Here is a 20000-nt window from a genome sequence, read left to right as displayed (position 1 = left end):
GTTCAGGTGGAGCTGATGAAGTGACACTGAGTGGACGTTACTGCTCCTTCAGTCATCTTCTGCACCTCAGCTGTCACTCAGAGCATTCAGCTGGTTCACACACACACACACACACACACACACACACACACACACACACACACACACACACACACACACACACACACACACACACACTCGAAGTGACTGAGGACACACCCGGACCCCTGAGGGCCCGGGACCCCACCTTGTAAACACCTGCTCTAAACTGTAGTTTAATGTCACCATGTTGGCACCTGACAGACGTCCACCTGTCCATGTTCTGAGTCAAAGTCTCCAAATCTCATACTTCTACTTTTGACTTTTAGTATGTACTGCAGCTGGCCTTACAAAGTATGCAGTGTAGTATGCAGTATGCATGCATATGCATACTATTGGGACACACTCCATCCGTCCTCCCTGAGCTCCGCCCCTCTCGCTCACTTCCTCCTCCGTCCATCGCTCCACATCTGAATGTTGTTGTTTCATACTGCGCTGTCCTCTGTCTGATTTCTGATCTGCTGTCTTCCTGTCACTGCTGCTCTACCTGAGCCAGGTGAGCCCCGTGTGTGTGTGTGTGTTGTCTTCTGTATGTGGGCGTGGCCATATACGGCTCAGTCAGTGCGACATATCGTCCGCTGTGCAAAGGATTGTGGGTCAGAATGGCCAGAGCAGCATGCTGACATGCAGACTGTGAAATCTGAGTGGATGTAGTAGAACATCCTGGTACTCTTGGCATACTGCATCTGACACACTATAGCTGTGTCCCAGTTCAGGGTCTGCATCCTTCGAAGTCCGGGTCCTCCGAAGTCCGGGTCCTTTGGAGGACCCGGACTTCAACTGAAGCGTCCTCCCCCGTCAAGTAACGGCAACCAAATGGGACGGTCTAGCCTTCGGAGTATTTCCTGGTTGCGTAACCGCCGTTACCGCCGTTTCCATGACAACAAACTCCGGAGACCGAAATATAATGTTTCTTTCTGTCAGACAGACAGAACAGGGGTTTTGGTTTAACATATGTGGCGTTGGATGTTCAAATGAGTAAAAAACGAATATTTATAATGTGAAATCTGAACTTTTCACCGACTGAGCAGCAGCACGCAAAGCATTTTGGGATACGGGAGGCCGAGAAGGCTAGTCGCGGTGCAGCCTCCGAATCAGCTACCAACGGCTGGAAAGGAGGAGCATTTGAAGGATCCTTCGACTTTGGATGAATGGGGACAGGCCTTCACAGTGTTGTGACGTAACTGGCCTTCAAATGCCGACTTCGAAGGATGCAGACCCTGAATTGGGACACAGCTTATGTACTGGGACATACTCAATCTTTTTCTTGCATACTAAGTAGTATGGTAGTATGGGCACTGGAACACAGGGCAGGTCATGTGACTGGAGCCCACACCTGTGCACACCTGTGTTTTATGGGAGTGAATTAGCATGCAGCTCGGCCTGTGGAAGTCCCTGCCCAGCGCTGCACGTTTGGAAACAAAACCTTTATCCCACGTCGTCTGTGACATGATTCCATCTGGTTGAGCTTCGTGCTGCTGCGGGTTCATCTGATTGTTTTCATTCATTCTCCTGTTTGTATTTATTCTCATTTCTTCATCTTATTGTAAACATTGTGAGCTGCACCTCCTGTGTAAAAAGCTCCATATAAATAAAGATTACTAGTATTATTATTCTTATTATTCTTGTTCTTATTGATGACACATCAGATGGAGCTCAGCAGGTTTACCTGAGCGCTGCCCTGTGAGGCCGGGCCGCTCCAGCCAGGCCAGTCCAGCCGGGCCCCTCCAGCCGGGCCGGTCCAGCCGGGCCCCTCCAGCCGGGCCGGTCCAGCCGGGCCCCTCCAGCCGGGCCACTCCAGCCGGGCCGGTCCAGCCGGGCCGGGCTGCAGTTCTGGGCAGAGCTCTCTGCTGTCAGGACGGCCGCTCTCTGCTCTGAGCACCTTCACATTAAAAGCCCTGACTCTGCTGCCGCCTGCTTCACTCAGGAGGAACAGACTGTCATCATGCAGGAAAATGATTCCTGTGGCCCAAACAAGGCCAGAGAGGAGCGCTGGCACAAAGCTGCTCCTTCCACTTTGTTTCTGCGTTCAGGCCTCACACTGCACCACAGTGCACTGCACTGCACCACACTGCACCACACTGCACCACACTGCACCACACTGCACCGCACTGCACCACACTGCACTGCACTGCACCACACTGCACTGCACCACACTGCACCACACTGCACCACACTGCATCGCACCACACCACACTGCACTGCACCACACTGCACCGCACTGCACCACACTGCACTGCACTGCACCACACTGCACTGCACCACACTGCACCACACTGCACCACACTGCACCACACTGCACTGCACCACACTGCACCACACTGCACTGCACTGCACTGCACTGCACCACACTGCACTGCACCACACTGCACTGCACTGCACCACACTGCACTGCACCACACTGCACCACACTGCACCACACTGCACTGCACTGCACTGCACTGCACTGCACCACACTGCACTGCACCACACTGCACTGCACTGCACTGCACCACACTGCACTGCACCGCACCGCACTGTACTGCACTGCACGTCAGGATCCAGTGAAGGCACTGCAGCTGATGTGATATGAGGCCTGTGTGTGACAGACTGGAGGTGGTTCCAGCAGCCAATAAGCAGCGAGCATCAGAATCTCCCTCAGAGGGGGGCGGAGCTGCTGTGGATTATTAATCTGGGATTTTGTGTCTGATCTTCAGGGTCAGATTTAAAGGGTTAACAGACGCATCACCTGAAGCAAACAGGAGGAAAGGTGATGTGGAGCTGAGACTCTGAACAGAACCTGGTCCAGAGCAGGTGATGTTCGCAGCATCTGTTACCATGGCGATGAAGCTGGGTCAAAGGAGAGTAACACAACAAACTGTTAAGACCCAACACACCTGACCTGAGGCCTGTACCTGCAGCTGGATGTGGGCTTAGCGAGGTCACTTCAGGGTTAACTCGGGGTTTTCTGTACCATGAGGTGGTTTGTTTTTCTCTCACATTTTTTTCAGGTTTGAAGAGGAAGAAGGAATTCTTCGTTTTTTTTTTTACTCATGACTCTACACTGTCAACCAAAAATTGATCTTGTAGACTGATGTAATGATTTTAAAAAATATTTTTGAAAATAAATGAGGGGAATTTAATTCAGAGGGTTAAATAAAAGCCTGATAAAACACAGGCCAGCCTCTGGGCTCCTTTAGGTTTCCATTAGTTTGCTCATATTTAGTATTTAGGCTGGCTGCCCTGAAAAGTCCACATGAGAGTTGGTGCCAAATGTTTTACAGTCTTTAAGTGACAGTGAAATAATATTTTAACCATGATGGGGAAGTAATATTATAATCCCACTAATTTATGCATTGACACAGTCAGAGAATTTTTCCCAGCATTCCTTGCGGCTGCAGCTGTGGTGCTTTTTGCCTGGATGATGGATTTATATTCCTCGTATTTATTTCAGATTATTGTCTGCTCCTCCGTCGTAAAGTATGCGGCTCGGGTGGATTTTTCCTTGTCTGTGATTGGTCGTCTGCAGCAAACTCACGCCCTTTTTCTGTGAGCGCACAGATCTAGATTGGAAAAGCCTGGGTTCAGTCAGCGAGCTGAAGCTTCATGGGACTGAACATCAGAGGCCTGTATCACGAAGCGGGATTAAGGGGTTAGCGAGATCACTTCAGGCTCAACTCCGGATTTTCTGTATCACAAAGCTGGTTCACCTCTGATCGGGATAGAAAACCTGTCCTGAACCTGTCCTGAAAGTTAGCCTGCTCCGGGGCAGGCTCACTTTCAGGATAGGATTGAATCCTGCATAAAGCTCCGCCCCCTGGCCAATCAGCTGTTTGCTAAACCGTGGCCTGTCCAATCACTGAGGATCCTGGAGAGCATTACGACGTGAAAGGATTTTCCTTGACCGATCAAACCCGTTAGATTTTGCCGACGACTCTCTGTATGAGAGAGAGGATGTGATGCTGATGTGAAGCAGCTTCAGGCTCACAGCTGCTGCTGTACAGAGCTGACACTCTGTAGGAGAGGAACACACACGAGAGATCATTAAAGGAAATTTGATAATCAAAAGTATTTTTAGAGACGTGTCACAACATTTTAGGGGCATTTAAAATGGCTCAATTAATTAGCTCTTAATGTTTTTGGGAGGCAAATTATTCCTGTGTGAGAGAATGGGCCTGATTGACAGCTGAGGGGTTACACGTGAGGGGATTCAACTATAGCCTACCTGTCATACACGCAACACACCTGTGCAGTGCAGTGCATGTGTTTCAGTGTCAGATGTGGACTTGTTGATGTGTAATTTGCACATTTATGCAGTCGGCAGTTCGTTGCCAAGCGTTCTGCCTTCTCTTCATGGCAGCCACGGTGTTCGATTTACTATGTAAATGTTGTTTTCCCTCCTCATACTCTTCCAGGGGCCTATTTCACGAAAGGTGGATTAGGCTTTAAGCCTGGATTTAGCAGCTATCCTGTCTTAATTTAGCCAGGATTAGGGATTAATGGGTTTCATGAAAGGTGGATTATCTTGCGAGATTAACCTGGCCAGTAAACCTGGCTATAATGAGCCTGAACTCGGTTTCATGAAAGTAATCCCACCTTAATTACCATGGAAACTTAGCCTAAACCTTAGCCTGCTCCGGACCAGGCTAGAAGTCAAGCTTAAATTAATCCAGCGCCCTGTTGTTCAACTTTGTGAAATTACTATTAGTCAATGACTCCAATCGTAAACCAATGACTTTGTTAATTCAACACCTGTTAGTATATGGACTAATTTCAAATTATGCTACATTCAAATAAAATGAAAATAAAAGCATTAAGATATAATCAATTTAATTACATAGTGTGTGACCATGAATCATAGTTGTTTCACAATGGCTCATGTGATATAATCATTGTCACTCTCAGTCTCTCATAATTATAGAAATACACATTTAATTGGTATTGCCATGCAATCGGGACATTGCACGGCACTGCAGATAGATAGAGTGATAGATAGAGCGCATATAATAGGCCTATAGCATTGGAGATTAGTAGGTTGACAACTGCTTAGCCTATATATTTATGGACTAAATAATAATAATATAAATAGGCTAATATATATATTTTTGGACGACTTATGCATTAAGTTTGTCGCCAACACTTTGCCACGCTGTCTCCCTTGCTTTAATTGCTTTTACGTTTTTTTTTTTTTTTTTCGCTTTTATTAGATCAAAGTCAAGCCAAGTACATGAATTATAAAGGCAACACACATTTTTCAGTAGAGACGTTGCTGTAAATACACTTAAGTATAAAAATAACAAAAAAGAAATTGCAATGATTTACAGTGAACAACAAATAACAATGTGGAGAAAGGAACGAAAGAAACAAAAAACTTCAGGGTCTGTAAATGTGAGATGTCTAAGTAATTTCTGATTTGTGATTTTTGAGTTTTAAACAGTAGTTAAATGTGATTTAAATTTTTTTATTAAAAATAAAAGTTTATGCATATAGATTATGTTGTAGTTTTTTTTATTCATTAAGAAGGTATAAGATAAACAACTGTGGCATTTTTCCATCGTACATAAATCAAAGATATAGGGGAAAAAGGCAAGGAAATATAAAATCAATGTTAGTGCAGAATCCCAAAGTACTTCAGTAAAAGGCAAGAGCAGATTACAGCAGATAGCAGATAGGTAGGCTACAACGAAAATAAAATGAAAAATAAAATGAATGAATAAATAAATAAATACATAAATAAGTGAACATAGATTTCATTGCCTTTGCGGTTAATAACCTCCTTTACTTCCTCATGCTTGTATTAGGCGCTGAGTCTCATCCAGACTGAGTGACGCAGCCCTCTACTTCGCTCTGATTGGTCACGTTCAAGGAATCTGCGATCGACCGGCAGGGTCTTTTGAAGGGAGATGTGATCGCGCACCAGCCTGGCTTCACAATCCAGACTCGCTAAAGTCGCTCCTTCTCAGCCTGACTTGGCTTTAGTGGAACGGAATAAACCAGGCTGTGCGGGGCAGGCTTTAGCAAGCCTAGATTTGTCTTATATCCTGGCTTATTTAATCCACCTTTCGTGAAATAGGCCCCAGTATGACACGCTGCTCCTCCGCCGTGAAACACCCTGTGCGTTTTTCCTCGTGGCTCATGTTTGTGATTGGTCAGCTGCCTCAGACTCCGCCCCTTACACGTGCGCGTTCACGGCTCCTGATGAGGCAAACCTGGGGCCTGTTCCATCCAGCTGGCTAACGGGATAGCCTGGCTTATTTCGATGAGCCTCGCTAATTTAAGTGGGAGTTCCGTTCCATCAAAGTGGCTTATATGAGTTGCAGCTCAGTAACCATGGCAACTTAGTCAGCAGAACTAGCCTGCTCCGTGGCGGCTTACAGCCAAGCTTAGCTCAGCTGCTGTCAGAGAATGTATGACGGACGCAAACAGACCCTAAATGACGGCTCCGTCACGTCTGTATTGTTGCCCCGGCATCACATATTCAATTTAATTAAGTTCAAATTTAATTATGTAGCACCATGTCCGTGTTCGGAAATATAAATTCAGACTTAGCCTATTTCCCACAATGTGACCAAGCATGAATGTACGAGTTTACTTAATAAAAATAAACCTAATGAAAATCATGTGTTATCACTGTCAGTCTCCGAAATCAACCGAATAAACAATCAATTACTCAATCAAATTTTATTCATATAGCACAAGTCATACATCAAATGCAACAATAAGCGTTGAACATAAAAGGGTTGAAAAGAACATGAGGTTAAATAAAAAAGACGTCTTATTTTATTTCCCACCCGCAATTTGCGATGACCCGCCTCTATTCTGCCCGAAGCCAATAGATTAGTTGACACAGGTGAGGGACGTAAGAACACATATTTCAGTTAATCCCAATTGGATTCATGGTCATCCCACTTTTTGAATGATCCCTTTATATTTGGATTTTTACATGTAGCCTACCTATAATTTCATATGTAATGTAAATTCCTAAGTTTTGAAATCATTTAGCCTATTAACCATTAAAAAAAAAACAACAAAACAAACTCAATAATCATCATTTTGTTCAAGCTGTGAAGACAAAGAATGAAAGCATTAAATACAGTCCAAACCATGGCTTTCTGTTGTGTTTAAATTTATAGGCTACTTAGCCTACTTCCTTCTCCAGTTTTTTGATTTCCATATCCCGACGGTGTCGCGCCGGTCAACAATCCTGCTTCCGGCGCCCCTCTGGCCGCTAGCGGCGCCCCTCCAGCAGATGGCGCCCTAGGCAATTGCCTATACCGCCTATGCCAAAAGCCGGCCCTGTTTGTGATGATTTCTCTATATTCTTCATATAGTTCCATCAGCAGTGTCTGCTCCGCCGCTGAAAATGTCGAGGCTCTCCTTTTCCCCTCCTTTTGAGACAGTTGTATCTTCGTTTCGACACTCGACTGTTCTGGGCTGCTTATGTGCCCCGTGGACGCGCACACTTGAGGCTTGTTCAAACGTGGCTAGAATTAGCGCTGACTTGACGCGGCTGAATCGCGTTAGTGGAACGGGTTGAGGCTTTAGTGAAAGTTGACGCTAATTCAAGCCAGGCTATATCACGTAAGCGCAGCTTTCTTTAGCCGCTTTCATGGAACAGCCCCCTGGATCGAGTGAGCGAGTTGATAACCAGCGTTGTGATACCGGTCATCCCTGATCACCAGGATCTGCATCAGTGTATCCAGACAGGGGCCCGTTGCACAAAAGTAGGATTAAGACATCCGGGATAAGTGAGTGAGCCGAGCTCAACGAATCCAAAACACGAGCGTCCAGGTTCAACTGGTTGCACAAACACCAAGCCAGGATCAGCAGACACGGATTCATCAAGCAGCTGAAACCTATCCTGGATCAGTGCGCGCACGCGGCTTCCTCAGTAGACCCCGCCATCGATCACAGATTCACCGATTCACCATGGCAGCGAGAGCAACGTATTTCTCCCCCTCTGAGGCAGAAATCCTTATGGAGGCTTACGAGGAGGTGAAAGATCAAATAAAAAAGAAGGACAACACGGCCGCTGTTATCAACAACGAGAGAAAGCGTGGAAAAATACTGCAGACCGCCTGAATGCGTAAGTAGTGCGCAAATACACACTCACTGTTCCGCTGAAACCATCACAATTACAATCCAAATAGTTAATTAACATCTCCGAAAACGTAGTTGTCCTCTGATTATTAATCAGTTGAAACTGTAAGTGAAATTTACTGCAGATGTGGGTGAAATTGTGTAAATGTAACTCCTTCAGACTGTATAACACTTTGATAAATAGATGAGCTCACTGACTGAATTGAATTTCCCTTTAGGATTAATAAAGTTCCTCTTATGTTATCCTTATATTTGCCCCTCATGCTCCATGCTCCTCTGCATGCACACCAAGATAAAATCCCCCTCAGGTGCCCATGAGGCGGGTTTTGTGAATAGGAAATCCTTTCACAGCATTATGTTTAGGTGAACATGACTTTTTGATATTGTCAATTAATGAACACTGTACATTGCTTGTGATGTCAGTTGATTGGTTTAATAGTCTTCATCTTATAATTTCAGATGGTCTGCAATGCTGACTGTCTGATCAGCAATGTTGTGGCAAAGTGGCCTGGCTCAGTCCATGACTCCGGAGTCTTTCAGACCTCTGGAATCTATCAGCACCTATCACAAGGTGAGCCACACAACCTCTATTAATAACCACTTTTTACATCATGGCTGTGTCAAGAATGTCACTCTATTTATGAGGTTGTGATGATGAGATTTTGTATTGACAGGTGAATTCTCTGGTGTGTTGCTGGGGGACAGGGGGTATACCTGCCAGCCCTTTCTCCTGACACCACAGACCCCCAGGGAGCACAGCAGGCCTACAGTCCTGCCCATGCCAGGACAAGGGCCAGGACTGAAATGACCTTTGGCCTCCTGAAGGCACGCTTTTCACTGTCCTCAGGACTTAAGGGTCAGCCCTTTGAGGGCATGTGACATCACTGTGGCCTGTGCTGTCCTCCACAGTGTGGCCTGCCTGAGGAAGGAGAGGGCCCCCAGAGTGCCATCACACACAGACTGGGACAATCCTGCATCTTCCCTGATGACGACAGTGGTCGGCTGCTCAGGGACCAATATGTGTTAAATTATTTTAGTTAATATGCATGCTTTAAATTTAAGTTAAATATGTCCTGCAGTGGCAGAGATGCATGCTGTGAATTTCAGTTAAATATGGCCTGCATTGGCAGAGGAATTTAAAAAAAAAAAAAAAAAATGCTTAATTGTATTTAAACTGATTTGGCCTCTTATGTCGTTTGTGCTGTATACTGTGTGTATACAAGCTTGCTACTGCATCCATTCATTTGTCTGTTCATTTGTTGTGTATGGATTTGTCCTGCATTTATTTCAGTGTGCACACATGCAGGGTGTTTTACATACAGACCTTTGAATGTGTCTTTATTCTTGTATTGTATAATATGCTTTGATTCTGTGCTTTCTATCATGTAGAGTCACTGTGTGAAGGAGCTGATTGTTTACCTGCTTTGATTTATCCTTATTCAATAAAGGAATGTCATGTTACTCTTTGATGTGTATTTATATTTATATGGGATGTGTATTTTATAGTCTATGGGAAACTGTAAATTATCTAATATTGCAACATCTAAAATCATCATTTATCATCAAATTAATGATCACAAATGTTTAAATGACAGGGGGTCTAGTTTCGACACTTTCCTAAAATAATCGCCTAAGTCTTTTTTTTTTTTTTTTGTCAAAAATGAGTTTTTTGCCTAAATCATCTCCTCTTGATGCTGGCCACCTCTGGTGAAATCACCAGCATCAGAACAGGTCATGCCATTCTACCCCTGAAGTATAACTGCCTAAATCACTTGTGTGCAAAAACTGTGACTTTGGTAGTTTTATTTTTGCCTAAGGCAAAAAAAAAAAAAAAAAAAAAAACGTTTTTAGGCTATTTTAAGCATTTCAAGATGGCAGCGGTATCAAGAAGAAAGAAAATTTTCTCTGCCAGTGAAGTTATTTCAATGATCCAGGGCTCATCCTCAATTGGTAAGTGATGAGGTTTAGTATAACTTTGGCATATAACATATTACAATTGCCTAAGTCAACAAAGGCATGTTCAGAAATTTGCCTAATTTATTTCTGTTATGTTACATAATTGACTGACATTGTTTTTAGTATGTCAGTAGTCATCTTTTTTTATATAACATTTTTGAGTGAAATTATCAATAAATATCATAGTTAATTTTTGGTGAATTTTTTTGTGTCCTGAAAAAATGACTTAGGCGATTATTTTAGGAAGGTGACGATGTGATAATGCGTAGTGGGCAGTGGAATAACGTTTAGTTTCCGTTTGTGGTGACTGTTGACTGAGATAAGGGATAAGATTAAATAAATCCTGGAACTTAGCCTGGTCTGGAGCAGGCTAGCTCCACAGAATATATCTCCATGGTAACTTATATCAAAACATATCCTGCTATCCACTATCCTACTTTTGTGCAACCGGATCAAGGATAAGTTAATCCAGGATAACCAAGATATCCCGGCTTAATCCCTTATCCTAGTTTTGTGCAACAGGCCTCTGGTCTGGCTAATCCAGTGAAAACTAAGCTGCTTCGTGATCCAGGCCTCAGGAGGGAGGATGTCTGGTTAAGAGAAGCCACATAACTGAGAGAAACCCCGGGATTATAATCCAGCTTTGTGGTACAGGCCTCAGGTCACCTGCTTCACAGCACAGCGCTCTGCACAGGTGATGAACTGAATGTAACTCCTGAACCAAAGTGTTGATGTGTGACGTCACAACAACAACAACAACAACAACAACAACAACAACAGGCTGAAAAAGCCAGTTTTATTAGAAAACAGACCAGAGTCAGGTACAAAAATCTGACATTATTTACATCACACACACACACACCCACACACACACACACACACACCCACACACACACACACACACACCCACACACCCACTCAAACACACACACCCACTCAAACATACACCCACACACACTCACTCACACACACACACGCCCCCTACAGGCCCAGCAGGGTGCGGGCCTCCTGGCTCTGAGCCAGCAGCGTCTCAGAGGCGTAACGCTGCAGCAGCTCCATCTTCTTCCTCCTGACCAGAGCCTCCTCCACCTGAGAGACAGACAGGTCAGAGAGGCAGACAGACAGGTCAGACAGACAGGTCAGACAGACAGACAGACAGACAGAAAGATAGGTCAGACAGACAGACAGGTCAGACAAACAGACAGACAGACAGGTCAGACAGACAGACAGACAGGTCAGACAAACAGACAGACAGACAGGTCAGACAAACAGACAGACAGGTCAGACAGACAGACAGGTCAGACAGACAGACAGGTCAGACAAACAGACAGACAGACAGGTCAGACAGACAGACAGACAGGTCAGACAGACAGACAGACAGGTCAGACAGACAGACAGGTCAGACAAACAGACAGACAGACAGGTCAGACAGACAGACAGACAGGTCAGACAGACAGACAGACAGGTCAGACAGACAGACAGGTCAGACAAACAGACAGACAGACAGGTCAGACAGACAGACAGACAGACAGGTCAGACAGACAGACAGACAGGTCAGACAGACAGACAGACAGGTCAGAGTCTAACAGAAAATTTAACAAGGAGAGTGCCACCATCTGGCTGAACCAAGAACCTGACACTCAGTGTGTGTGTGTGTGTGTGTGTGTGTGTGTGTGTGTGTGTGTGTGAGTGTGAGTGTGTGAGTGTGTGAGTGTGTGTGAGTGTGTGAGTGTGTGTGTGTGTGTGTGAGTGTGTGAGTGTGTGTGTGTGTGTGTGTGTGAGTGTGAGTGTGTGTGTGTCTCACCTCTTTCTGTGACGGAACAGGGACATGGGCGATGAAGGTCTGTCCTCCCTCCTCCCCCTCCCCCTCCTCTCTGCTCTCCTCATCAGCCTGAAGACACACACACACACACACACACACACACACACACACACACACACACACACACACAGAACTCAGTATAAATGTTACTGCAGCATTTGAAATATAAAAACCTGGTGGAACCCTGTCCTGATCAGGTGGAACCCGGCCTGTGGAACCTGTCCTGTGGAACCTGTCCTGTGGAACCCTCTCTGTGGAACCCTCTCTGTGGAACCCGCTCTGTGGAACCTGTCCTGTGGAACCTGTCCTGTGGAACCTGCTCTGTGGAACCCGCTCTGTGGAACCCGCTCTGTGGAACCTGTCCTGTGGAACCCGCTCTGTGGAACCCGCTCTGTGGAACCCGCTCTGTGGAACCCGCTCTGTGGAACCTGTCCTGTGGAACCTGTCCTGTGGAACCCGCTGTGTGGAACCGGCTCTGTGGAACCTGTCCTGTGGAACTCGCTCTGTGGAACCTGTCCTGTGGAACCTGCTCTGTGGAACCCGGCCTGTGGAACCCGCTCTGTGGAACCTGTCCTGTAGAACCCGTCCTGTGGAACCCGCTCTGTGGAACCCGCTCTGTGGAACCTGGCCTGTGGAACCTGTCCTGTAGAACCCGTCCTGTGGAACCCGCTCTGTGGAACCCGCTCTGTGGAACCTGTCCTGTAGAACCCGTCCTGTGGAACCCGCTCTGTGGAACCCGCTCTGTGGAACCTCTCCTGTAGAACCCGTCCTGTGGAACCCGCTCTGTGGAACCCGCTCTGTGGAACCCGGCCTGTGGAACCCGCTCTGTGGAACCTGTCCAGTAGAACCCGTCCTGTGGAACCCGTCCTGTGGAACCTGTCCTGTAGAACCCGTCCTGTGGAACCCGCTCTGTGGAACCTCTCCTGTAGAACCCGTCCTGTGGAACCCGCTCTGTGGAACCCGCTCTGTGGAACCCGCTCTGTGGAAACCGGCCTGTGGAACCCGCTCTGTGGAACCTGTCCAGTAGAACCCGTCCTGTGGAACCCGTCCTGTGGAACCCGTCCTGTGGAACCTGTCCTGTAGAACCCGTCCTGTGGAACCCGCTCTGTGGAACCCGCTCTGTGGAACCCGGCCTGTGCTCTCAGTTGTTGTGTTACAGGATGGACTGCTTGTGCGCACGGCAGCTAACCGTTAACCGCTAACAGCTAACCGCTAACAGCTAACCGCTCCTGTACGTTGAAACCTGATTTTGGCTGATGGCTAACAACCTGCGCCCTGGGTGATGTCATCACAGGTGGACAGGTGTCTGTTCCCACCTGGGGGGTGATGTCATCACAGGTGGACAGGTGTCTGTTCCCACCTGGGGGGTGATGTCATCACAGGTGGACAGGTGTCTGTTCACACCTGGGGGGTGATGTCATCACAGGTGGACAGGTGTCTGTTCCCACCTGGGGGGTGATGTCATCACAGGTGGACAGGTGTCTGTTCACACCTGGGGGGTGATGTCATCACAGGTGGACAGGTGTCTGTTCACACCTGGGCCGTGTTCAGCGGAGACGTAACGTCGAGCTAACAGAAGCGATTACGCAGCGCTGCAGGTATGGAAGCCCAGAGGGACATTCTCCTGGAGACTGGAACTTTACCTGGATCAGTAATGAGAGGGGCGGGGCTACAGACCTCTGACATCATTGCCACATCCATGAGCTTTCTCCATATGCAAATAAAAAGGTGCAGCAGCCTGAGCTCGTGTACTGCAGGTAAAACCCAGTGGATTGTGGGTAATTGCCTGGATGCAGCATTTCACATCATAGGAATAATCTGATGAGGAAAATAATCTGCGTGGATTAGGAACGTTTGTCTTCTGATTCATTTTGTGCTGAAAATCCACAGCAGAACCTGGAACTGCAGAACGGTTCCACCAGCCGCACCGTGCTGACACATGATCAATACCTGATCACTGATCAGCCCTCAGACAGCCGCATACTGATCAGAGGATCAGATACTGATAACTGATAACTGATCAATCACCTCTTCATCGTGCACCGTGTAGATGCTCTCCTCTTCCTCCTCCTCCTCCTTCTCTCCTGACAGCCGCGCCTCCTTCTCTGTCCTCCACCTGTCCAACGCCTCCGCTACGGCTGCACACACACACACACACACAGAAACACACACACACACACACACACACACACACACAGAAACACACACACACACACACACACACACACAGAAACACACACACACACACACACACACACACACACACACAAACACACACACACAGAAACACACACACACAGAAACACACACACACACACACACACACACACAGAAACACACACACACACACACATACACACACAGAAACACACACACACAGAAACACACACACACACACACACACACACACACAGAAACACACACACACACACACAGAAACACACACACAGAAACACACACACACACACACACACACACACAGAGTTATAAAGCAGGCAGAGCAGTGTGAGTGACTGTGTGTGACTGTGTGTGTGTGTGTGTGTGTTTCTATGTGTGTGAGCGTGTGTGTGTGTGTGTGTGTGTTTCTGTGTGTGTGAGAGTGTGAGTGTGAGCGTGTGTGTGTGTGAGCGTGTGAGACTGTGTGTGTGAGCGTGTGTGTGTGACTGTGTGTGAGTGTGTGTGTGTGTGACTGTGTGTGTGTGTGTGTGTGTGTGTGTGTGAGCGTGTGTGTGTGTGTGTGAGCGTGTGTGTGTGTGTGTGTGTGTGTGTGTGTGTGTGTGTTTCTGTGTGTGTGTGTGTGTGTGTGTGTGTGTGTGTGTGTGTGTGTGTGCACCTTGCTTCTCGTGCTGAGCCTCCAGAGGAAGCAGGACGCCGTCATCTTCGTCTCTGTAGCCGTAATACTCAGCATCCACATCCTTCATCAGCTCCGCCCTCGTCTTCCTCACCGCCGGGGCCGCTGAGACACACAGAGAGTGAGACACAGAGAGTGAGACACAGAGAGTGAGACAGAGAGAGTGAGACACAGAGAGTGAGACACAGAGAGTGATATGGTCTGACACAGGAAGATGTGTCCGCCTGCAGGGGGCGCTGCAGAGGCTGAGCAGAGTGTCGGCTCTGTAGATGATAATCCTGCTCCTCCTGCAGGCTGTTTAGCTCAGTGCTGCCCCTGCTGGACACAACACTGACCTGCAAGCTGTGTGTCTGTCAGACAGACAGACAGTCAGACAGACAGGCAGGCAGGCAGACAGACAGGCAGACAGACAGGCACTCACGTTCCTTCTCGAAGAGTTCTCTGACTCCTGGAAGATCTCTGGCTGCTCCAAAGTATTTATATCCTCTGTTTCCAGGAACCTCCTTCCCCTCGTGGTCCAACATCTTCGGCCCGACACGCTGCAGGGCGACAGGAGCAGGGCGACAGGAGCAGGGCGACAGGAGCAGGGCGACAGGAGCGTTAACGAGCAAGACACTTATTAACCACAATAACAAAGAGCCGGGTTAGAGTTAGGGTCAGGGGTCAGGGGTCAGGGGTCTAGGGCTGCAGTCTGTTAGTCGACTGTCGATTTATTGGTCGATACGTTCTTGGTCGACCAAAATCTGATTGGTCAATTATTAGTAATTTTCTCAGGAGTGAAGCACTAAGTGCTGATGGGGGTGTTTTCAGAACAGCCTGTTTCCCAGGTAACAGTCTGTCTTCAGAACACCCCCCTTGTTTTCACAGTTTTGGATTAGCCCAACCCACTGGAGACAGACAGGTGGGCCTGTATGTTCTGAACTGAAGGAAAAATGAGGCCTGGTTTTCTGAATATTTGCTTAATTAAGAACGTTTAATGAACATTTAGTCCTCTACCATGTCAAAGACGTCGTCAGTGTGGCAGCATTTTACCAAAATAGATGGAAAAAAAGTCGAATGCAAACTTTGCAAGCAACAGTTTGTGTATCACAGCTCAACAACCAACATGGCACATCACCTAAACACGGTAAGCTAACATGTCTGTGTTAGGTTGCTAAGTTTTAGTTTAATCGTTTTATAACTGCAGGCGCACACACCCACGACGACGGCAGCTTGACATAAACAGAAATCCTAGGCTGTGATATTGCGTAGGTGCACGTGATGCAACGCTGTCAGAGCCGACCGCCTCCAGTGTGTCACTCACACACCTGCCAACATCTGAGTAGGAAAATCAGGGAGATTTTTGTGGTGGGGAGCAGCAAAAGCGAGGATATTAGTGCCTGCTGAGCTGGTTAAGATTGACAACACCTCCAGGTTTTTAATAATTAGTCAGTAAACTCAGCATTGTCTGACACAGGCTGGAAAACATGCACTTTTATTTACAGTTCAACATTTCGCTGTGTGTTTCAGTTTCTGTTAAACTAACGGAGCGGCTTCCAGTCTCAGCTTTCAAAATAAAACCTTTGTTATTGTGCGTTTCTCATTATTATTAACAAACAAAATTGGGGCTTGTAAATTACGGGAGATTCCCGGGAGAAAAGACAAAACGGGAGGGCGACAGCAGATGAGAAACCTGGGAAAAACGGGAGTGTTGGCAGCTATGACACAGATACAATCTGACCTGTTTCCTTCACTGGAAAATCAGGAGATTAGCAGGAGAAGTTACTGAGCGGGAGCATTGTGGGAGACAGGGTTAAAAATCAGGAGTCTCCCACGTGAATCGGGAGAGTTGGCAAGTATGATCATTCAGTGCAAAATAATTAGATCAAAACGATTTAATATACTGCAAATACTTGTTGTTTATGTTTCTTTATAATTCATTTAGGCGGAGGAGGCTACTGTCCAGTTAATTCATCTTTTTTTTTTGTATTCCCGCTGCCCCCCCGATTAGCCGACTTTTGATCGAAATTTCAGGACTTTAGTCGACCAAGATTTTCTCTGGTTGACTGCAGCCCTACAGGGGTCAGGGGTCAGGGGTCAGGGGTCAGGGTCTCACCCCATAGTCAGGTCCTCCCAGCTCCTTGATCCTGACCTCCCAGTGACCTTTCTCCCTCAGCAGCTTGTTGATCTCATCGTTCAGATCCCGGATCCTGAACTCACCCAGACCCGCTGCAGACAGACAGGCAGAGAGACAGAGAGAGACAGACAGGCAGAGAGACAGAGAGGGAGACAGAGAGAGAGACAGTACAGGCAGACAAGTACAGGCTCTTTGAACAACTGGCAATCAAAAAAGGACGACACAAAAAATCATGGCAACCAAAAGAAAACAGAATCTGCAGTCACTGCTCGACAGGTGAGGGGGAGACAGAGAGAGAGAGAGAGATGGACAGGTGAGGGGGAGACAGAGAGAGAGAGATGGACAGGTGAGGGGGAGACAGACAGAAAGAGAGAGATGGACAGGTGAGGGGGAGACAGAGGACAGTGGGAATATTGCTCTGTTTTATTTTAATGTTTCTATGTTCCTTTGTTATTGTTCACCAAAACATGCTTTGGCAATATTGTATGTGATACAGTCATGCCAATAAAGCTTTACTGAATTGAATTGAATTGAATTGAATTGAGAGAGAGATGGACAGGTGAGGGGGAGACAGAGAGAGAGAGATGGACAGGTGAGGGGGAGACAGAGAGAGAGAGAGATGGACAGGTGAGGGGGAGACAGACAGAGAGAGATGGACAGGTGAGGGGGAGACAGAGAGAGAGAGATGGACAGGTGAGGGGGAGACAGAGAGAGAGAGAGATGGACAGGTGAGGGGGAGACAGAGAGAGAGAGAGATGGACAGGTGAGGGGGAGACAGACAGAGAGAGATGGACAGGTGAGGGGGAGACAGAGAGAGAGAGAGATGGACAGGTGAGGGGGAGACAGAGAGAGAGATGGACAGGTGAGGGGGAGACAGAAAGAGAGAGATGGACAGGTGAGGGGGAGACAGACAGAGAGAGATGGACAGGTGAGGGGGAGACAGAGAGAGAGAGAGATGGACAGGTGAGGGGGAGACAGACAGAGAGAGATGGACAGGTGAGGGGGAGACAGAGAGAGAGAGAGATGGACAGGTGAGGGGGAGACAGAGAGAGAGAGATGGACAGGTGAGGGGGAGACAGACAGAGAGAGATGGACAGGTGAGGGGGAGACAGAGAGAGAGAGATGGACAGGTGAGGGGGAGACAGAAAGAGAGAGATGGACAGGTGAGGGGGAGACAGAGAGAGAGAGATGGACAGGTGAGGGGGAGACAGAGAGAGAGAGCCCTAACAGTTAACTTGAACAAGACAAGAACCATGGTCTTCCACAAACGACCCAAGTGTCAGGAAAACCTGAACAGGTTCCTACTGGACTCTGCCTACATCCAACACACACACAGCTACACATATTTAGGATTAAACATTACATCAACAGGAAACTTCAATCTGGCCATTAATGATATCCGAGACAAGGGAAGAAGAGTGTTCTATGCTATAAAAAACTCATCAAACATCGATATACCCGTTAGAATCTGGCTCAAAATATTTAAATCAACAATCAAACCAATTATACTCTATGGTAGTGAAGTGTGGGGTCCTCTTGTACACCAAAACTTTGAAAAATGGGACAAACACCCGACTGAAATCTTGCACACACAGATTTGCAAGAGCATTCTCGGAGTCCACAGAAACACCCCTAACAACATATGTGGCGGAGACAGAGAGAGAGAGATGGACAGGTGAGGGGGAGACAGAGAGAGAGAGATGGACAGGTGAGGGGGGAGACAGAGAGAGAGAGATGGACAGGTGAGGGGGAGACAGAGAGAGAGAGATGGACAGGTGAGGGGGAGACAGAGAGAGAGAGATGGACAGGTGAGGGGGAGACAGATGCACTTCCTCCTAAAATGTGAAAAATTCAAAGAAATCAGAAAAAACTATTTTAACAAATTGAGCTGCAAAATCTCAGATTTCAGAGAAACGAGCTCTGAGACCTAAAACACTCCTGAGAGGGGAGGGCTGCTGCCCAGTGTGGATCACACACACACACACACACACACACACACGCACGCACGCACACACACACTCGCACACACACACAGACACATGCATAGGATATACTGTAAATACGAAATACACATATATAGAAATGCTTGTGAAAATATTAGATCATATGAATATTGTCATAATGACATGCATTTTATTTATTGACTCATTAATTACTTCTTATGATTATTTGTCTTATTTGATGTGAATCATCACTGTTCTGTCCCCCGTCTGTCCCACAACACAACAAAGCTCACTGAACTGAACTGAACTGAACTGAACTGACAGAGACAGCCGAGAGAGAGAGAGACAGATGAGAGAGAGAGACAGATGAGACCCCCCCCGAGGCTGCTGATACTCACCGTTCTGGATCTGAGCCACCTTCTTAGAGATCTCACTGATGATCTGAGACACACACACACACACACACACACACACACACAGAAAACAAAAGTTAGAAAACCCAGCCAATCACAGTCACAGCTGAGCCTCAAACAACAACCAATCATGTAGAGCCTTACATTAGCACCACCCACACCAGCAGCAGCCAATCAGCAGCCAGCGGGTCATCACCAATAACTTTACTGCAAAAACAAGGTTTCATGTCAGGTGTTGCTCACCTGTCGCCTCCACTTCTCTGCTTTAGGAAGCTCAGAGCACTCTGAGGCCAGGAAGGGCCTGCGCTCCTGCAGACAGACAGGTCAGAGAGACAGACAGGTCAGAGAGGTCAGACAGACAGGTCAGAGAGACAGACAGGTCAAAGAGGTAAGACAGGTCACACAGGTCATAGAGACAGGTCAGAGAGACACACAGGTCAGAGAGACAGACAGGTCAGAGAGACAGGTCAGAGAGACAGACAGGTCACACAGGTCATAGAGACAGGTCAAAGAGACAGACAGGTCAAAGAGACAGACAGGTCAGAGAGACAGCTCAGAGCACTCTGAGGCCAGGAAGGGCCTGCGCTCCTGCAGACAGACAGGTCAGAGAGACAGACAGGTCAGGGAGACAGGTCAGAGAGGTCAGACAGACAGGTCAGAGAGGTCAGACAGACAGGTCAGAGAGACAGACAGGTCACACAGGTCAGAGAGACAGACAAGTCAGAGAGACAGACAGGTCAGG

At 47.3% G+C, this 20000-nt stretch overlaps 1 protein-coding gene across 3 annotated transcripts in view; it reads right to left on the bottom strand.

Annotated features, from left to right (window-relative positions):
* Positions 1 to 20000, bottom strand: part of isy1 (ISY1 splicing factor homolog) — a 25408-nt gene that overhangs the window by 3068 nt on the left and 2340 nt on the right. For 2 of the 3 annotated variants that reach the window (XM_030051022.1, XM_030051023.1), the window contains exons 4-11: positions 19502 to 19567; positions 19244 to 19286; positions 16882 to 16994; positions 15208 to 15325; positions 14769 to 14891; positions 13964 to 14073; positions 11918 to 12004; positions 11080 to 11202 (exon numbers count right to left, since the gene is read on the bottom strand). In XM_030051022.1, the coding sequence (XP_029906882.1) occupies positions 11095 to 11202; positions 11918 to 12004; positions 13964 to 14073; positions 14769 to 14891; positions 15208 to 15325; positions 16882 to 16994; positions 19244 to 19286; positions 19502 to 19567 (768 nt within the window). In that variant the 3' untranslated portion in view covers positions 11080 to 11094. Of the gene's footprint in view, positions 1 to 10892; positions 11203 to 11917; positions 12005 to 13963; positions 14074 to 14768; positions 14892 to 15207; positions 15326 to 16881; positions 16995 to 19243; positions 19287 to 19501; positions 19568 to 20000 lie in introns of those variants that run through there. The other variant, XM_030051020.1, reaches the window with a different exon arrangement.

The sequence above is a fragment of the Myripristis murdjan genome, chromosome 5 (assembly GCF_902150065.1).
Source record: "Myripristis murdjan chromosome 5, fMyrMur1.1, whole genome shotgun sequence".
NCBI lineage: Eukaryota > Metazoa > Chordata > Actinopteri > Holocentriformes > Holocentridae > Myripristis > Myripristis murdjan.
This window is presented reverse-complemented; position numbering and strand designations above follow the sequence as displayed.